Source organism: Plectropomus leopardus, chromosome 1 (assembly GCF_026936395.1).
Source record: "Plectropomus leopardus strain MGB_pleo_1.0 chromosome 1, ASM2693639v1, whole genome shotgun sequence".
Lineage (NCBI taxonomy): Eukaryota > Metazoa > Chordata > Actinopteri > Perciformes > Serranidae > Plectropomus > Plectropomus leopardus.
Genome location: NC_142176.1, coordinates 9,603,105 through 9,619,462, shown reverse-complemented (window position 1 = coordinate 9,619,462; position 16,358 = coordinate 9,603,105). Strand labels below are relative to the sequence as shown.

The following is a 16,358-nucleotide window of genomic DNA, read 5'->3' as shown; positions in this document are numbered from 1 at the left end:
TGTGACAGATGTAGCAAACTTAGAGATCGAGCTTCAACATAAAATGTCAGTTTTCAGAAGAGTAGAGGGGCTTATATTTGTGTGCAGTAGGCACTGGAACAGCTGTTTGAGTTAAGAGTGAGGTTTTATTGGATGCTAATAGAAAGGAGTGATTTTAAAACCGTAAAACGTTGAATTATAAAACGTCACTTGCAAATTCAATCCTCAGCCAGTTTTTAAACTACAGTCAGATGTTTTTTCATCCTTACTGTTATGAAACAAAGGATTGGCCAAATTTAGAGTTTAACGCCGTTGACTGTGCTTGATTAAAAGTCAGTGGATCACCAGATTTATTACACTTCATCATGGAGGAAACATGAGTGCGTGTTACAAAATTTCATGACAATTCACATGTTGAGATATTTCAGTCGGGACCAAAGTGAAAGACCTAATGACTGACTGACTGACTGACTGACTGACTGACATTTCTTCTTCTTGACCTGCATCACTAGCACGGCTAATAAAGTGGCAAAAATGAAAACCTTAGATTAGATTTTAAAAAGATCATGTTTTGTCTAAAAATACCTGGTCCAAGCAGCAATGTTTCTGTAAAAACACTTTTTGTGCACAAAAAGCTCTTGGAGAAATGGCTATGGTTTGCTATGCTTATTGGTGTGGGACAGTGAGCCGCAGTTTGGCAGCATTAATTGGGGTTAAATCTAGGGTTAGGGTCAGGTGTGTTACCTAGGTTTCATGACATCCATCATCACTTCCACCTCCAGATGACAAAGTCGGCTGATACACTGTCGCCTCAGAAATGCTGATATGATAAATATGAAATGTGCAAATATAAAGTAGTCGTGGTGTGCGGAAACATGCAATGCCGACATTTTCTTTTGACAGCTGGACTGACTGAGAAGCGCTCACGAGGGGCTTCTGAGACAATCCAGATGTTTGATGTCTGTCAGAGTTCTTTCAGTAACTTACGTTAAACACTTCAAAATTCCTTTAAAATAAGGTTAAACTAATTTCTTGGAACTATTATCTCAAAACGTGTTTGTAAATATGGTAATTAAGTGCATTATACTGTAGAATTTCTGTTAGATAATGTGGAAAACCTAGTTGGAACAAAATAACTTGTACGGGTTATTATTTTAAAAACTTTTGTTCATAATTATGGTAACTAAGTATTTAATTACTACATTTATGAACACATTTTTGAGTTGATTCCTTGTATGTATGTATATATATATATATATATATATATATATATATATATATATAAAAACATTTTCACATCATTTAAAAGGAATTTTAAAGTGTTATATACTGCTTCCATAATTATGAACACACCTTTTTAAGTTGATTACTAGCAATAATTAAGTTGGTCCACTTATTTTTTCCACGTTTTTTAAAGTGCCAAAACTGAAAAAGCATTGAACGTCTATCACAACAGATCAATTAAGCTTCAGAAGCTTACAATAATTGTAGTTTTTATCAAATATAATGTGTGAAACAAATTCAGATGTTTTAAATTCACATGTAGCTGCAGGCGAAAGTATCTCCCTTTAAAGAGTGACTCTGCACCTGCTGAAGTCTCTTTAGGTGTGATTGAGTGTAATCAGGCTGTGGAGCTCCAGCTGTTGTATCAGCAGCCTGCAGGGCTGTCAGAAAACCCGCAGCTCTAATCAGAGAGCTTCTAAACTGAACAGAGAGGAAACAAACCCGTGAAATGTATCCAGCCGTGACCTTACAGCTTCAAACTGAAGCTCGACTCTTTGACCTGCACTGCTCTGTGGGCCTGACGGACTGGGACATGGACATGGAGCTGAAACTGGCAACAACCACCGACCAGTTTTACCACGGTGACCGTTTTTTTCCTTTTTCTGTGGTGTTTGGCTTCACTGTAGGTTAGAAGTGTTGGTCATTTACTTCCATTTGATCCAAACAGCAGCAGAGAGTACTTTAGTGATGATACAGTTGAGACACAGATATCATCAGAGAAACGTATGTTTAATGTTACCTCCAGGAACTGAGTCTGAAGGTTAAAATCAGTTGATTTAAAGTTCAAAATGCAAAGTTTGTCAGTATGAAGTGTTTGTGTTTGTCTATCGCTGTTGACAGATGACAAACTGAATGATCAGTATGTGGTCCAGAGGCCTTCAGCAAGAGCCTCGAGAAGAAAAGATGAATTCATTTGGTACGATAAACTATCAGGTGAGCTGAGAGAGAGAGAGACACTTTTTTCAGTCTTTTGCCTTGTAATTTGTGATTTTTAGTGTTTTCCACATTGACACTGATCTTGTAACTTGTGGCAAAAAGGGAAAATATTGCTTTGCTTTTATCTTTTTTTCTTTATGAAACAGTATGAGCCAGAAACTTAAAATCTTCAGCTCTGTTTGCTCTGAAATGAAATTGACTTCCTTCAGTTTTTTTCAGTTTTTTCAGTCTGTGTGTCTATTGAAAATATAGGATAACATAATCCTTTATTTGTCCCAAAATGCAACAATTTTCCAATAGAATAGAGTAGAATAAAGTATCTTCTATTCTATTCTATTTTATGGGGAAATTTGCATTTTTACAGCAGCAAGGTGTGTGCAAGATGATCAAGAAAAAATATATAAATATCGAAAAAAAAAACAAGCAATAGTAAAAAAAAAACAAACAAAAAAAGCAAGGTGCAAACTCAACAGTTAAAGTTTTACATCAATAAGGGACTTTATTTGTCATTGCAGATGTACAACAAAATTATGTTTGGTTACTCTCAGGTTGAGAGCTGTACACAAACATTATAAAACATTAAATTAAAGCTATATTTTTCTTTTCCAGCATAAATAAAAGGCAAGGTAAAAACACAGTTAATGATGGGATGAAACAGAGACAAATAACTCCAAGCATAAATAACAAAAAATGGTAATGCAAATTGTGACTGAATCATTGCACAATATTAAGTGCACATGCTTAAATCGGTGCATTTCTGTCATTCAGCCTCCTGATCCTTGCAGAACCTTGAATGTCAGCTGTGACTTTTCTTTCCTGCAGACACTTTTGTGAAGCCGAATCTGTGGCTGCTGGTGAATCCCAACATCGCCTGTCCACTCCAGTACGGAGAAAACACAGCAGATCTACAAACTCTCTCTGAACCAGCTGAGGAAATCCGAACTTCTCCACTGAACCCTGCAGAGAGCCAACTACAGCTCACCACAGAGCTCCACACCTTCACCTCCCATGGTGCTCCTCCGCAGGAGGAGCCGCTGCACTCCACTGAGCCCACGGTACATTACAGGCTGCAGACACCGACAGTCATTTTTTGGTTATTGTGTGTGGGTATGACTTTACCTTTTGAAAAAACAAGCAAATTTGCTTTTTTTTAAAAAAAAAAAAAAAAGAAATGGGAAGAAGGCATGAGAAATTTGAGAAGTGGCCTAAAAATTAGTAAGTTAGTAAAGCTACAGAAAATAACTTGGAAATCTGCAAAAAACAAACAAACAAAGAACATAAACATGGAAATTACAAGAAAAAAGTAATTAAAGTCCAGGTAAAATGATAATTAAAATGTGTTCTGAGTTTGTCACATCGCAAAAAGATGTCTTATTAAACACCTGACCAAATTTGAATGACCCAAAAAATTGCCAAGTATGTAAAAGGTGTCAAAATCATGAAAAAATGCACAGTATTCTCTGATCTGAAATGCTGGGGGCGTGTCTGCTGGAGGATCGGAGGCCACACCCAATTGCAAGACTATGCTAATGATGCTTTTCATTTTTATACTGCTGCTTGTCAGGGGCGGGGGTATGCAGAGAATTGCTTCATTGTATCATTGAGCTATGGTTTTAGGCCGGCCCAAAAAATCTTAAAATAGTAAAATGGTGAAAAAACAGTCAACCGTCTAACTCCACAATACCCAGTGAAGTGTCCAAACTTTTTCGATCTACCAGGGTGGCCCAAGTGGGGTGCTGACTACAAGCACTGCTGCAGGCAAACATGTCTACATAGCTTTAATTTACTATTTTGTTACCATTACCCAGACCACCTTTAGTTACTAACATTTCAAAAATGTCTTACATTACTTTTTATAGTTTATTGTATCGATCAATGACAAGACAACATAGTGACACCACACGAATGTGTAATCTGACTATCTTTTGATTATTAGATCAAGAGTAAAGACGTCTCCTGTCGTCCAGCCAAGAACAGACGCAAGGGACGAACCCCGAAGGCCAGGGTGAGAACTGTGAGCCTGGACCTGACCCAGGTTCCTCCTGTGGGATGTAGTTATCTTAGTACGAGTCAGGGGGTTTCACATGAAAAAGTATTTAACATACTGTCAAACTTCAAATAGAAGCCTAGTCCGAATTAAATGCCCTTTTATACAAATAAAGTCCTGTCTCAATAAGAGGCCTGATCTGGTTACCATACACCTCATTTTTATTGAAGCTCTTCAGATGTATAAAAGCGGGTTGTTGGCTACCTGCTGGAGCTTAAGTTAGTTAGCTGCTTCGATCATGCATAAAAATATAAATGTTTAACCTTTGTCAATATAGACGTGCTGCACACATGGCTGGCTTGGTAGATTCTCTACAGTTCAGTCTCTCAGTTAATTTTACTGAAACCATGAACACCAAAGAAGACGGTCATAGTAAACAAGAGAGACGCAAAAGCAAGGTTTAAATAAACAACTTGTTTGTATTTCCCATCTTTGCAGAGCAACAGTTTTGAGTGAAAGGAAATAAAAGCCCATCCCATATAGATGCTTGTCCCAAATATAAACCTGTAGAGTTCAGTGATTCGTGCAAATAATACAAGATACAGGGATGAGGGTGGGCTTTAAAAATCAGATGTATGGGTGTGTGTATAAAATATAAATATGTTATAAAATATGTGGTAATAACATTTGTAATAAGATATATGTGTGTGTATATGCATGTATGCATGTAGGTGTATATATATATATATATATATGCATGTATATACATATACATATATATGTATATGTGCATGTGTGTACATGTGTATGTGTGTGTATATATATATACGGTGCATATGGGTATATGCAAGTATATGTGTATATATAATATATTTATTTAAAATGAAGATAATTTGGTAGAGCTCTGTTGGGAAGAAAAGTTGGTTCTTCTGTGCACGACTCAGCATTTTTGCATTATTGCAGTTGGTTGTTGCCAGCACTGTCAAAAACAAACCACTCCCAGTCAGACCTGATTGAGCAGATATTAGTTAAACCTATTTTTTCCAAACTTTGACTGTTGCTTATTTAGTAAAATGAATACAATGAATCAATGCAATTCTGAGTTTAGGGTTTTCATGTGTTTCTTCAAAGTGCTCTGGAAATGAATTATTTTTGAATCTCTTTGCTGGAAATGAGATCTGTCATCCATGTGTGGAATTACTTCACTTTTAATTAGTTTCCGTCTCCCTCCAGGACAGTAAAACCCTGAAGCCTGGTTGCTGGCCTCGTCCACCTGTGAACTACTGCATCCTGATCGCCTTGGCGCTCAAGAGCAGCCACACTGGAAGCCTCAAAGTCCAGCAGATTTACAACTTCACCAGGTCAGTGTTTGATTTGTGTGGAAAAATGCGCAAAACGTGTTAAAGATCATAAACCATGAGATTATACAACATACAGCTGCTGATTTAACAGAGGTTTTTTATTTTCCAAAATGTCAGACTGATCCTTTAAGTTTCACTGGAGCAGCATGTTGCACCACAGGCTGTTTAATGTCCCTCGTGGTCCTGATATTCCTTCCTGTATATTCCCAGAGAGCACTTCCCCTTCTTTCAGACGGCTCCAGACGGCTGGAAGAACACCATCCGACACAACCTGTGCTTCAACAGCAGCTTCCGCAAAACCTGCAACCAGACCTGCAGAGACGGCAAGAGGAAGTCGTGTTTCTGGTACCTGACCCTGGACGGCCACCACCGGCTGAAGGACGAGATCAGCATGCTGACGGGAGAATCCTTCAAGCAGCTGGAGAGGAGCATGTCCCACCCAGGTAACTGACAACTCATTAATCTAAAGGAATGAAATCAAAATCTCCAAAACGCAGGCGCTGCATAAAAATTTCCCACCTAGAGACCCTTCTGAAAGGAGTTTTTTTTATATTATCAGTCAAGATATTACAGTATTAGATTTAATTACCTTTTCATTTTGGTGAAATGCAAATTTTATTTCAGGAAACTATAACGTTATTGAGAGCTAAAGGTGCTACTACATGTGACTTCAAGCTATTAGCCTAATTTGGGGGAATAATTTAATAATTAGATGACAATAATTATTAATAGTTAAATAAATAACTACAAAAGGCCCTGATACCTGCTGGTGTTTGAAAATATTGGACTTTCCTTATATGTAGCATCAACACACTCAAATTAAGTAAAACTAAGCAATTAAATTTTTATAAAAATGAGTTCTGTGGCAAACTGGGGTGCTAATCTGTAACAATGATTCATTGATTTTAGATAAAATATTTAAATTGCTTAAGTGAATAAGTTGCTATATGTGACGGACAGAACATATTTAACTCTAATGATTGTTTCTTGTTTATTTGTTTGTTTCAGATGCCATTCAGACATTATTTGAACTTTGATTTCGGGTGTAAAAGAGTTTAAATCAATGCATAATAAAACAATAAATGCAGAAAGTTTTTTTCTCTGTTAATGCTAAATATTCTAGATGAATGTATTGTTTAATCCTTGAAAATATTTGGAGAGCATTTTGTTTACTCATTACTAAAAAAGCAGTTAGCTAAAAATATATGCGCAGTCCTCACTTAAATGAAACATCCCTGAGCCAAAAAAAAAAAGCCAACATGTTTCGACGAGTGCTGGTCTACAGCGAGGCTTAAAAAAAACACATGCAATATAGGTGTGGCCCCATTTTATATAGTAGCAGGAAGCTGCCCGGAGTCTCTTGGTCAAAACACATCTAAATGTTTCAGGTCTGCAGGTAAATCTCTGCTTCATTTGCCAAAAGTCAAATGGCTTCTAGAGACGGAGCGAGTAGTTGATTTAAGCGTTGTCTGCTAGTCAAATGATTGATCTGATAGGACGAACTCGGAGTGGTAAGATGTTCAGCTGGATGTTGGACGCTCATCGAGCAGCACCAAGTGCTTTTTGCACCGAGCACGTCGCAGCAGAAGAATCTGCAGAACGACACAAAAACGGGTAAGAACACAGGCTGAACACATGCTGTTGATTGTTGATGAAGGTTTTACTTGATTTAGAGTCATTTAGTGTTTTCAAATGGTCTTTGGCAGCAATCTGCCATTATTTGTCTACAAAGAATGTCTCGTCATGTGTCTGGTATGTAAATATTCTTTAAAAAACTGCCAAAAATATTTAGCAAGTCACCTGCTGAGAATTTTATTAATTTTGTTCTTACTACAAACAATAACACAGCATGTTTCAATGAGATATTTTCCTGAACTACAGAATTCTGATAATAAGGATGAAGAGCGACCTCTTGGGACCCTTCCTCCTCATCCTCTTCCTCATCAGCAGTACCGTCACTGGACTGGGATCAGTGGTGACGAAACAGTACTCGTACATGCAAAGTCATTCGACCTGGCAGAGCGCTCAAAGCTCCTGCAAGAGGTGAAGCAATTATTTTCAAAAAATCACCAATAAGTATTTGAATTTGTGGTGGGATTATACAAAGCAAGGCTTAAATGCAACACTATAAATATCAGAGAATGAAAGCTAGATAGATTAAACAAAACATCACTTGTCACAAAACAATTCAGTGTAATAGCTTTCATCATCCCTTAGCTTTTTTTTTAGTGCCCTCATTGGGTCGAAATTTTAACTTGTCCAATTCTCTGTTTTGTTTAAACCAATGGCATCCCATCAGCCTCGGCTGTATTTGCTCATGTTGAACTAAGCAGCAACCCCTAAGGCTGAAAATGAAGCCAGTGAGGAAAACAAAACTGCAGTTCCTCTAATGGCAACTTGTTGCTGCCTCAAAGAGCGCGTGAATCTCTGCAGACCGCCATGTTAAAAAGCCCAACATGTTTACAGCAGAAGTAAACATTATTACAGCCTGGTACAACAAAAACATGTAATACTTTTTTTTATTACTCACTCATTTACATTTTATAAAGGCCCAAGTGACTCCTGTCTGCGAGTCAGCGCTACAGTCTGAGTCAGATCCACCCATGTCCAAATATGGTCACTTCTGGCTCCAAAAAACTAAGATGGCGGCAGCTGAAGTGCCGACTTCAAGGCTTAAAAATGGCAATCCACGAACCAGTATGTGACATCACAGTAACTACGTCCATTATTACTTATCAAATACCGACGCTAGGTCAGACTGTGACGCTGTGGGTCGTCCACCAACGTCAGGTCTGGATGGCCAGGCAGTGTCCGTTCAAAATAAACTTTAATTTTCACAGTAATTGTTCAATTTCTTTTTTTTTTTCATTTTTTATCCCAGGCTGTAAGCATGTTTCTGCTGTAAAGTTGGGCAGTTTCATGTATGTGGGGGTCACTTCTACATTAGCTTAATCTTTTAGCCTCACAGGTTTCTACTCAAACTTGGACTCTCTGCTTTATGTAGAATTTCTCACTCTTTATGCTGCAGTAGTTGCTCAGACCAAAAAAGATTTTGCGCGTCTCTTACTGAAGCCTGCTATACACTGTGCTATTTTGGGCCGTCTCCGATGACCAATGTGAAAAAAACGTGGTGATATCTACGGCTCTGAAACGATGGTCCTATGTTGCACAGTGGGAGAGCTTCAAGGATGGCTGTTGTCACAGTCTTGTGATCAAAGATAGGGATGAGCATCTCATTGTGTGACTGCTGTTACGACCTACGTCTACATATCGACCGATAGAAATGCAGCATGAAACCAGGCACCAATAGATGCTAATAAACAGTTACGCTGTCGTTGCTAAATTGGCGTGCCAAGTTGGCCTCTTTTCTCAAATCACGACTGCATCAACATTCTCCTCCCCATCCTCTTCTTCAGACTTTTTTGGACACGTAAATACCACTGTAGTGAGAGCTAGATTCATGTTTGTTTACATTTTACCACATCAGTAGCACAGATGGATGATGCACACTGATCACATTTTGATTTTGCGTATTGACGTCAATAAATATACGTCATAGCCTGTGATTTAGTAAGCATAGTCATTTACAGTCTGCATACATCAAACTTGATGTTGCACCCTAGTTTATTAGATGTCGCACAGCTTGCACTGTACTTATAAGATTGCTAAAATTTAAGTCTGCAGGGGGCTTTAAGTTAAAGGGTGCCTCTGTGCATCAGTATCTGACGCCAAAGGCCACTAGCCAAGTGTCTGTATTTGATGTGTTGAGAGTGAGCATTTACTGTTATTAGTATTTTTTTGTTTTTAAGCACTTGTATCCTGATAAATCTTAATTTTTATATATTTTTTTGTACGACTAGCTCAACTTACAACAGTGACTTGGCCACCTTCTTCACGCAGTCAGATGAAGACCTGATCACTATGACATACTATCATGCATGGCTCGGCCTGCACCTAGTCACAAACAGCAACATATATTGGACTTGGACCTATTCGCCATATACTTACAGCTCCACCAACTACAACTACTTCTCCAGATGGGCATCAAGCGAGCCAGACACTGGCGAGAGCTGCGCTACCATCTACTACAACAACAGACTGTAAGGGAGACTGTTCTTCCACCATGTTTCAGTCTTAGACAGTGTTTTTGAATGTTTAGAGGATTATATATTATTTATGAGACTATTCATTCCTTTATTGATCTATTTCATGTGAATTAATCACAAAATCATAGAGATGTGCATTTTGTCACTGGGCAGCAACATGCATTCATGCTGCGTCCTGTATGAATTTATGATAAAATGATTTAAAGCTTTACTTAGTATGTGATTTATACCTTTTTTTAAAGTGTTTCCCAAAAATCTAAAGCATGACTTGATTAGCAGTACTGTAAGCTTTTTGTTTGTAGTAAATGGGCTAAAACATCAGAAACACTGGTATCCTCCTAACACGACTAACATCGTCAGCTTTAAACACCTTGAAATGTTTTTCTAATGAAAAGGACACATTTTTCCTTTAACATTTTTTGTTCATATTTCTCTTCAAAGGATTTATGGCCACAGTTGTGGAGAATCTTTCTTCTTCTTTTGTCACAAACGCCAGTCCCAACAATTTGAATACATCTTTATACCACAGTCGAAGTCATGGACTGATGCCCGGGAGCACTGCCAGAGTGACTTTGATGATCTGGCAACTTTTGAAGGCATGTCCGACCTGAACTCAGTTGTCAATCAACAGGACTTTCCGGTCTGGATTGGGCTGCACAGAGATGGTAAGACAGATTTGCATTTATGAACTACTGATATGTATTCAGTCCAGAAAATGGTCCATTGGTGATTTATTTTTCTTAGATTGGACCAGATATGTTAAGTCAATTTCTCAAGCAAAAGTATCTTCAACATCCCTCCATTACTCACAGCGGTTCCAAATATTATTCTGTTGCTTTGTAACAACAATTACACATCGAGAGACAAAAATTAAATCCTACAGAAATTGCTACAGACACAGGCAACCATCATACAACAGCCATGAACCACTTAAAGGGATTATTCAGATTTTTGGACTGGGGTTGTATGAGGTACTTATCCGTAGTAAATGTATCACATACAGTAGATGTCAGTCAACACACCCCCAGTTTGGAGAAGCAGACTGCAGTCAGCAGTGTACTGCTGTGGATAGGAGTCAGCAACAAAACATATTTTAGTCAGCCAAAAAAGTCCCACCTTAAAAAGTCAATATCAGTTTAAGTGTATGCTATATCTTGAGTATTTACGCCACTTTACTTCACCAGGCAGACAGTCTTATCCAATGTGAAAGCTGTTAATGGCTTTCGTCTACGATCTCATCGAAGCCACATTGGCCATTGGCAGAAACAGTGATTTTAGCTCGCGGAAAGTCACACAGTAAAACAAACAAAATAACTGTTTGAGGCAGCTGTAGACGGCATCTCCTGGATTCAACTGCGTTAACATTGTTTTCTGCAGAATGACAGTATATGTGAGGGCTTGCTTCTCCAAACTGGGAGCGTGCTGAATATATTTTGGGATAAGCACCCCAAACAACCCCAGTTCAAAAAAATCTGAACTCTCCCTCTAATGACTTGAAGCCAGATGCTTTAACTTCCATCACAATGAAAAACCTTGAAGGCACAGCTTGTTAAGAGCTGAGCATGTACAGCCGCTACAATCTCCCTATAAGATGGACAGAGTGAAGGATGCCAAAACAAAGTTATTCTACATCTTCAAACATGTAGAAAACAGTAAACTCCCCACTAGGTTTTTTTGCTTCTGTTTTCTGGCTCAGTACAGTTCAACCCCTGTCTTTAGTAGACTTTCTGAAGACAGTTAACAGGCAGACTTTCACCTCAAGTTTCCAAATCTGTTCTTCAGGATTAACATGGAAGTGGAGCTCAGGACTGTCGGAGTACACAAATTGGGCACCGAATGAGCCAACAAACAACGGCGATTGTGTGGCCATCACCTCCACCGGGAAAAAGATGCACACCCAAAACTGCAACGCCCTGTTTCCCTATGTCTGCTTCAGGGACAACCTGGTCCTGGTGAAGGAGAACAAGACGTGGGAAGAGGCGCTGGAGCACTGCAGAGCCCTGCAGCCACCCGACCAGTCCAGCCTTCGTTACGAGCTGGTCAGCGTGCAGCCTGGAGAAGACCACAACTTCGTGATAAACAAGGTCAAGGAGGCCGACACTGAGGAGGTGGGTTCATGTTCGATGATGTAAGAAATGCTGAGATCTTTTTAAAGGTGGCATGTATTAAGATGCAAAAAGTGGAAAGCAATCTCCACCAACTGCTGATAATTTGGAGGGAAATTTAAATATTCTTGTTTTTTGTGGTCAAGTTTACAAAAAAAAGACTCTTTTTCAACAGCAAACATAGTGTAAGGCAGTGAAACTCAATTTATAATCCGTGGACCAAATCTAAGCTCCGATTGGATGGCAGGTCCCTCCAGACATTTTCTGATTCACAATAAAAATAAAGTGATTCACACTGTGAATTGTTTTGTATTTTTAGTATAAATAAGATGCCAGAGTACATAAAACAGCATCAAAATAGAGCTTCTTTATAAAAAAATAAAGTGCCAGTGGAGGATCCCTGCACCACCTAACAGAGGTCTTAGCTAAATTCTATAAATGTCCTGAAATCCTTAACATGTCCTGAGATCTTAAAAATGTCCTGAAATCCTAAATTTGTCCTGAAATCTGAGAAATGTCCTAAAATTCTAAACAGGTTTTGAAATCCTAGAAATGTCAGGAAATACTAGAAACATCCCAAAATCCTAGATATGTTCTAAAATCTTAGAAATGTCCTGAAAATCCTAGAAACATCCTAAAATCCTAGAGGCATGTACGGGACTGCTGTGAGTGGCCCCTGGCCTCCTGTCATTTTGCAAAAGTGGCCCTCAAACAAAGCAAGTTGAGTATCCCTGATGTAAGGTTTCAGGTTCTGTGCATAATCTTTCTTTGTTTTCTACCTTGAGATGTATTCCCCCTCTGACACTGCACCTTTAATTAATGAGCAAAGTACAGACTTGGCACACAAAATCGTTAAGTTGAACATCTGAAATTATTGATGCGATATGTATGAAAGTTAAAGGGTTTAACTTTTTAGGGTATTAAAAACACTCCATCTCCTGGCTCGCTGTCTACACCTACCAGCAGACGGACTCTCCCGAGAATGCTAATGAACACGTTTCCCTTCCACTATAAAACTTAATGCTCTGTAACGTTTCCATTTTACATTTAATGAAACAATATAAAGATTAGATTGAATATAAAGAGCAGAACCTGCATTACGCAATATTTTTACTGGAGTGTATTCAAGCATGTGTTAGCTAAGAGGTCGAGTGACTCCTGGAGAGCTCCCCAGTCCTTCATGTGGCCAAAACTTAGACAGAAACGCAACCTGTCACTCTTATATTCATTAAATGTTCAGTAACTTAGAGTAAAACCAGCGCGTTATTGGACTGTTAGAGGAAACAAAGGGAAGCATTCAAACTCAGCATAGAAAGACCCCAAAAACAGTCAAAATCAGGACCCTCGGGCTGTGAGAGTACACACCCAGAAACCACAGAAGAAGGGAAGCTGTAAGCATTTGCTCTTTGTGTTTATACAACAAAACATGTGCTTAGTTGCGTCCCACACCACCTCAGCAAGTGATCGGATTAGAAATGCATCAACTGAGATGCTTGTTGACGCCTAATCAGGGTGTGTGAGATGCACCAGGCTTTTAACTAACTGCAGTGTAAACCCATCCGTGGCAAAATTTGACACTGAGAGCAACTGATATAAATAGCGAGATGGTTCGTGGCTGGCCAGAGGTGAATGGGTCAAACAAAACTGTACTTTCATCCAGGATATTATCTTTCATATCCCATGTGAAACAGAAAGTCAAGGTTATTTTGACATAACGTTATGCAACTTGCGTACGGTCATCACACACTGACGATACTCATTTGATGTATTTAGTCCCGTTAGGTAATGAGACAAAGGTAGCTATGTTAACCCAAAACATGATCTTTTTTCTAAACTCTGTTTTTTTTTGCCCAAAGTTGAATTGTTAACAACATTAATCAAGTTTAACAGTGTTTCATCTGTGTGTCACACAAGGCTGGTTTCCACTACAGATTGGTGCAAAACTTAAGCGATATTTTCAAAGTGAGGATAAAACACAATTGCGACACACTTTTCCATTGAGTGAAGTTATTCGACAACTTCTCTCTTGAAAACATTCAAAGAAGCACGACAATAGATGTTCAAGACATAAGCAGGTTTATTTATCTTGCAGCCACCACACTAGCTGACATTATTTCCAATCGAAGGTGACGTAGGCGTGTTATGTGAGTGATAATGACAATGACAAAGCAAGTCCCTTATACATGGGAGCGGACAGGTATGTGGGATTTCTGGGAGGTGATGGTCTACGATTTCACAGAGGAACTGTGGATCTAAAACTTCCAGATGATCCACTCAACTTTTGAAGTTATGTGATGCAGTAACACCTTTTGTAGCACCTGCTGCATCATGCCTGAGGGAAGTGCACAGCTACAACATTATGTGACCAATAAAAGTGAAAGAAGTTTTTCCATTTTAGTGTTGCGAAATTTGGCTTTTTTTGAATCGCCTGAAAACCACCCCATGCAAGCGTAAAAACATTTTTGCGAAAAACAGGGATATTTTTTTCCGAAATTGGCTTTGTTGGTTAGTCGTATTTTATGTTTGCAATTTCAATTTGCGCAATTTGAGGGTTACCCCGCTTAAACCCGCTTACAGGTGTACTTAAGTTTACTCTGCTATGAGCTGCTATGAGTTGCACAGGGGCATGACAAAGCGTCGATATTTTAAAGCTGGGGAATGCGATTGGGTTGCAGCTTGCATCTGCTCATTGGCATCTCTCTTTCCCACTACTCACTAGAACAGCCCATAAACTTTACATTGAGATTACATCATGCACATAAAAATAGTTTCTCTAGGGATGTACTAAAATTAAACCTTAAAGAAAACAAATAGTACAAAGAGTTATAATTGATGTTATTAACAGTCTTAAAGATGTCTCTTTAATGATGGTAGTCCTCAGGGAATATGGTTTGAGAATAGCAGGTGGAGGTTAATTAGTTGTTTCCTCTCTTTAGGTGTGGGCGGGCCTCCGTTTCCTGGCCGGTCATTGGTTCTGGGTGAATGAGGCAGATATGTTGTACTCCAACCTGCCCGACTGCCCCTCCGCGGGGCAGCACTGCGGAGTCTTATCCAAGAACGATACGGGCAGTGCGGAGATCACAGACTGCTCTGAGAGAAGGAACTTCCTGTGTTACAGCACATACTGACATCATTCACACCATCTGCTTTAGCGGTTTATGTTGATACACAGCTTCTTTAGATGGTAAACACCTGTGTAGACTTCTAATACATCAATGGTATATGTATCATACTAAGGAATAACTTTGCAAGCTTTAAGATACACTTTGACTCAGTATCTAATAAATGCATCATTCCTACTTTCTCTTAGTCATGTATCAGCTCAGTAAAAGTCTTTAAAACCAACTGATCTACTATCATTTCAAAAAGTAATCTAAAAGGTAACTCTACTTTTTTAATTCAATAAAATTAATTATAATTAAAATGTAGGTGACTTTACAGACATTGGCAAAGTGACTATTGGTGTGATGCTAGTTAGTCAACCCAAATATTTAAAAAAAAAAAGCACATTTTCTCTTTTTTTGTTGACTTTTTTTATATTTCATGTAAATTTAAACTCAAAAAACTAAACTAAATTCCATTCACTGCCATTGTATTGTGGTGGCATACCTTAAAGAAGACATCTTTCAGCACATAAAACCAAAACTGCAAGGCTGAGTACCACTACAAAGTATAATACTATAATATCAGTTTGTAATACATGACGATGCTCCTGATAATGGAAAAAAAAGCTAAAAACAAGAAATTTGTCACATTAACCAGCATTTACAAAAATGAAAGTTTTCATCAGTGTAATGTTAATGTTTTCACTAATGTAATAATACGAATAGAAAAACATTATTTTCACCCCGTTTTCATATCCAAAGTGTAAATAATTCAGCTTCGTCAGTGAACATTGGCGTCTGAATAAACAGCAATTACAGAAAAATTGGAACAAAAGAAAGTTTTATCCTTTTAATCTATTGCTTAGGTGTGTTGGTGTCGTCACATATCTCCCAAACAGCCTGAAAATACACAGTTTTAAATGGCGTTTGCTCACAATACGAGAAGACGTGCCATACTTGCCAATATTTTGTCTGTCAGGTTTTACAAATAAGTGATGACCACCAACATTTAAAATTAATCCAGTTTTAAATTTTAGGTAGTGCTAGTGTCTGAGTGCTTGTAGCATGGGAGAGCTAACTTATTTCAGATGCAAATCATACAAACTGTTCACACTTTAGCTTTTTGTAATATTTTGTACTGATTGTAGTTTGTGGTTGTTACTGTTGGTTTGCCTGCGATGATAGTTACACTTCTCTGTTTACATAGACAACATTAATATCATAAACTGATGCTTTAACAAAAACTAGAGCCTGTTTCACTTTTTTTACGTGGCCACTCTGCTCTTTTCACACTGTTCAGCTGAGCGTCGATGGATGAAATGATTAATAGTGAAGCGGGCTGCTCCAAAAACACGTCCATAACTCACTGTGAACCACGTCCATGTTGTAATGGAAACACTGGAGATGAAACTGATTCCTGTCACTGATCAGAGTGTTGCTGTGCAGAGAAACATACTCTCTGTAAATCACTGAAGTCAGCTGGAAGAGTATCAGCG

The 16,358-nt window shown here is 38.5% G+C and overlaps 2 protein-coding genes across 2 annotated transcripts; both read left to right on the top strand.

The window, feature by feature from the left end:
• The first annotated feature begins 1,563 nt into the window (after positions 1-1,563).
• On the top strand, positions 1,564-6,638 carry foxr1 (forkhead box R1). The gene is made up of 7 exons (XM_042491273.2): positions 1,564-1,844; positions 2,104-2,196; positions 3,022-3,254; positions 4,136-4,204; positions 5,420-5,547; positions 5,758-5,990; positions 6,556-6,638. Exons 1-7 carry the CDS (start codon positions 1,712-1,714, stop codon positions 6,582-6,584), a joined length of 918 nt encoding a protein of 305 aa, XP_042347207.2. The 5' UTR covers positions 1,564-1,711; the 3' UTR covers positions 6,585-6,638.
• A 529-nt stretch (positions 6,639-7,167) lies between these two features.
• On the top strand, positions 7,168-16,106 carry LOC121943817 (secretory phospholipase A2 receptor-like). The gene is made up of 5 exons (XM_042487440.2): positions 7,168-7,590; positions 9,408-9,647; positions 10,095-10,318; positions 11,436-11,761; positions 14,695-16,106. The coding sequence occupies exons 1-5, from the start codon at positions 7,445-7,447 to the stop codon at positions 14,884-14,886; spliced, it is 1,128 nt and encodes a 375-aa protein (XP_042343374.2). The 5' UTR covers positions 7,168-7,444; the 3' UTR covers positions 14,887-16,106.
• Positions 16,107-16,358: the final 252 nt, after the last annotated feature.

What these genes read in the sequence shown, in the direction of transcription:
- foxr1 (XM_042491273.2), top strand. Translation starts at nt 1,712, where the DNA reads ATGTATCCAGCCGTGACCTTACAGCTTCAAACTGAAGCTCGACTCTTT. An exon ending in TGCACTCCACTGAGCCCACG is followed by an intron (nt 3,255 to 4,135) that starts GTACATTACAGG and finishes TTTGATTATTAG; the next exon opens with ATCAAGAGTAAAGACGTCTC. An exon ending in GAGGAGCATGTCCCACCCAG is followed by an intron (nt 5,991 to 6,555) that starts GTAACTGACAAC and finishes TGTTTGTTTCAG; the next exon opens with ATGCCATTCAGACATTATTT.
- LOC121943817 (XM_042487440.2), top strand. Translation starts at nt 7,445, where the DNA reads ATGAAGAGCGACCTCTTGGGACCCTTCCTCCTCATCCTCTTCCTCATC. An exon ending in GCTCAAAGCTCCTGCAAGAG is followed by an intron (nt 7,591 to 9,407) that starts GTGAAGCAATTA and finishes TTGTACGACTAG; the next exon opens with CTCAACTTACAACAGTGACT. An exon ending in GATTGGGCTGCACAGAGATG is followed by an intron (nt 10,319 to 11,435) that starts GTAAGACAGATT and finishes TCTGTTCTTCAG; the next exon opens with GATTAACATGGAAGTGGAGC.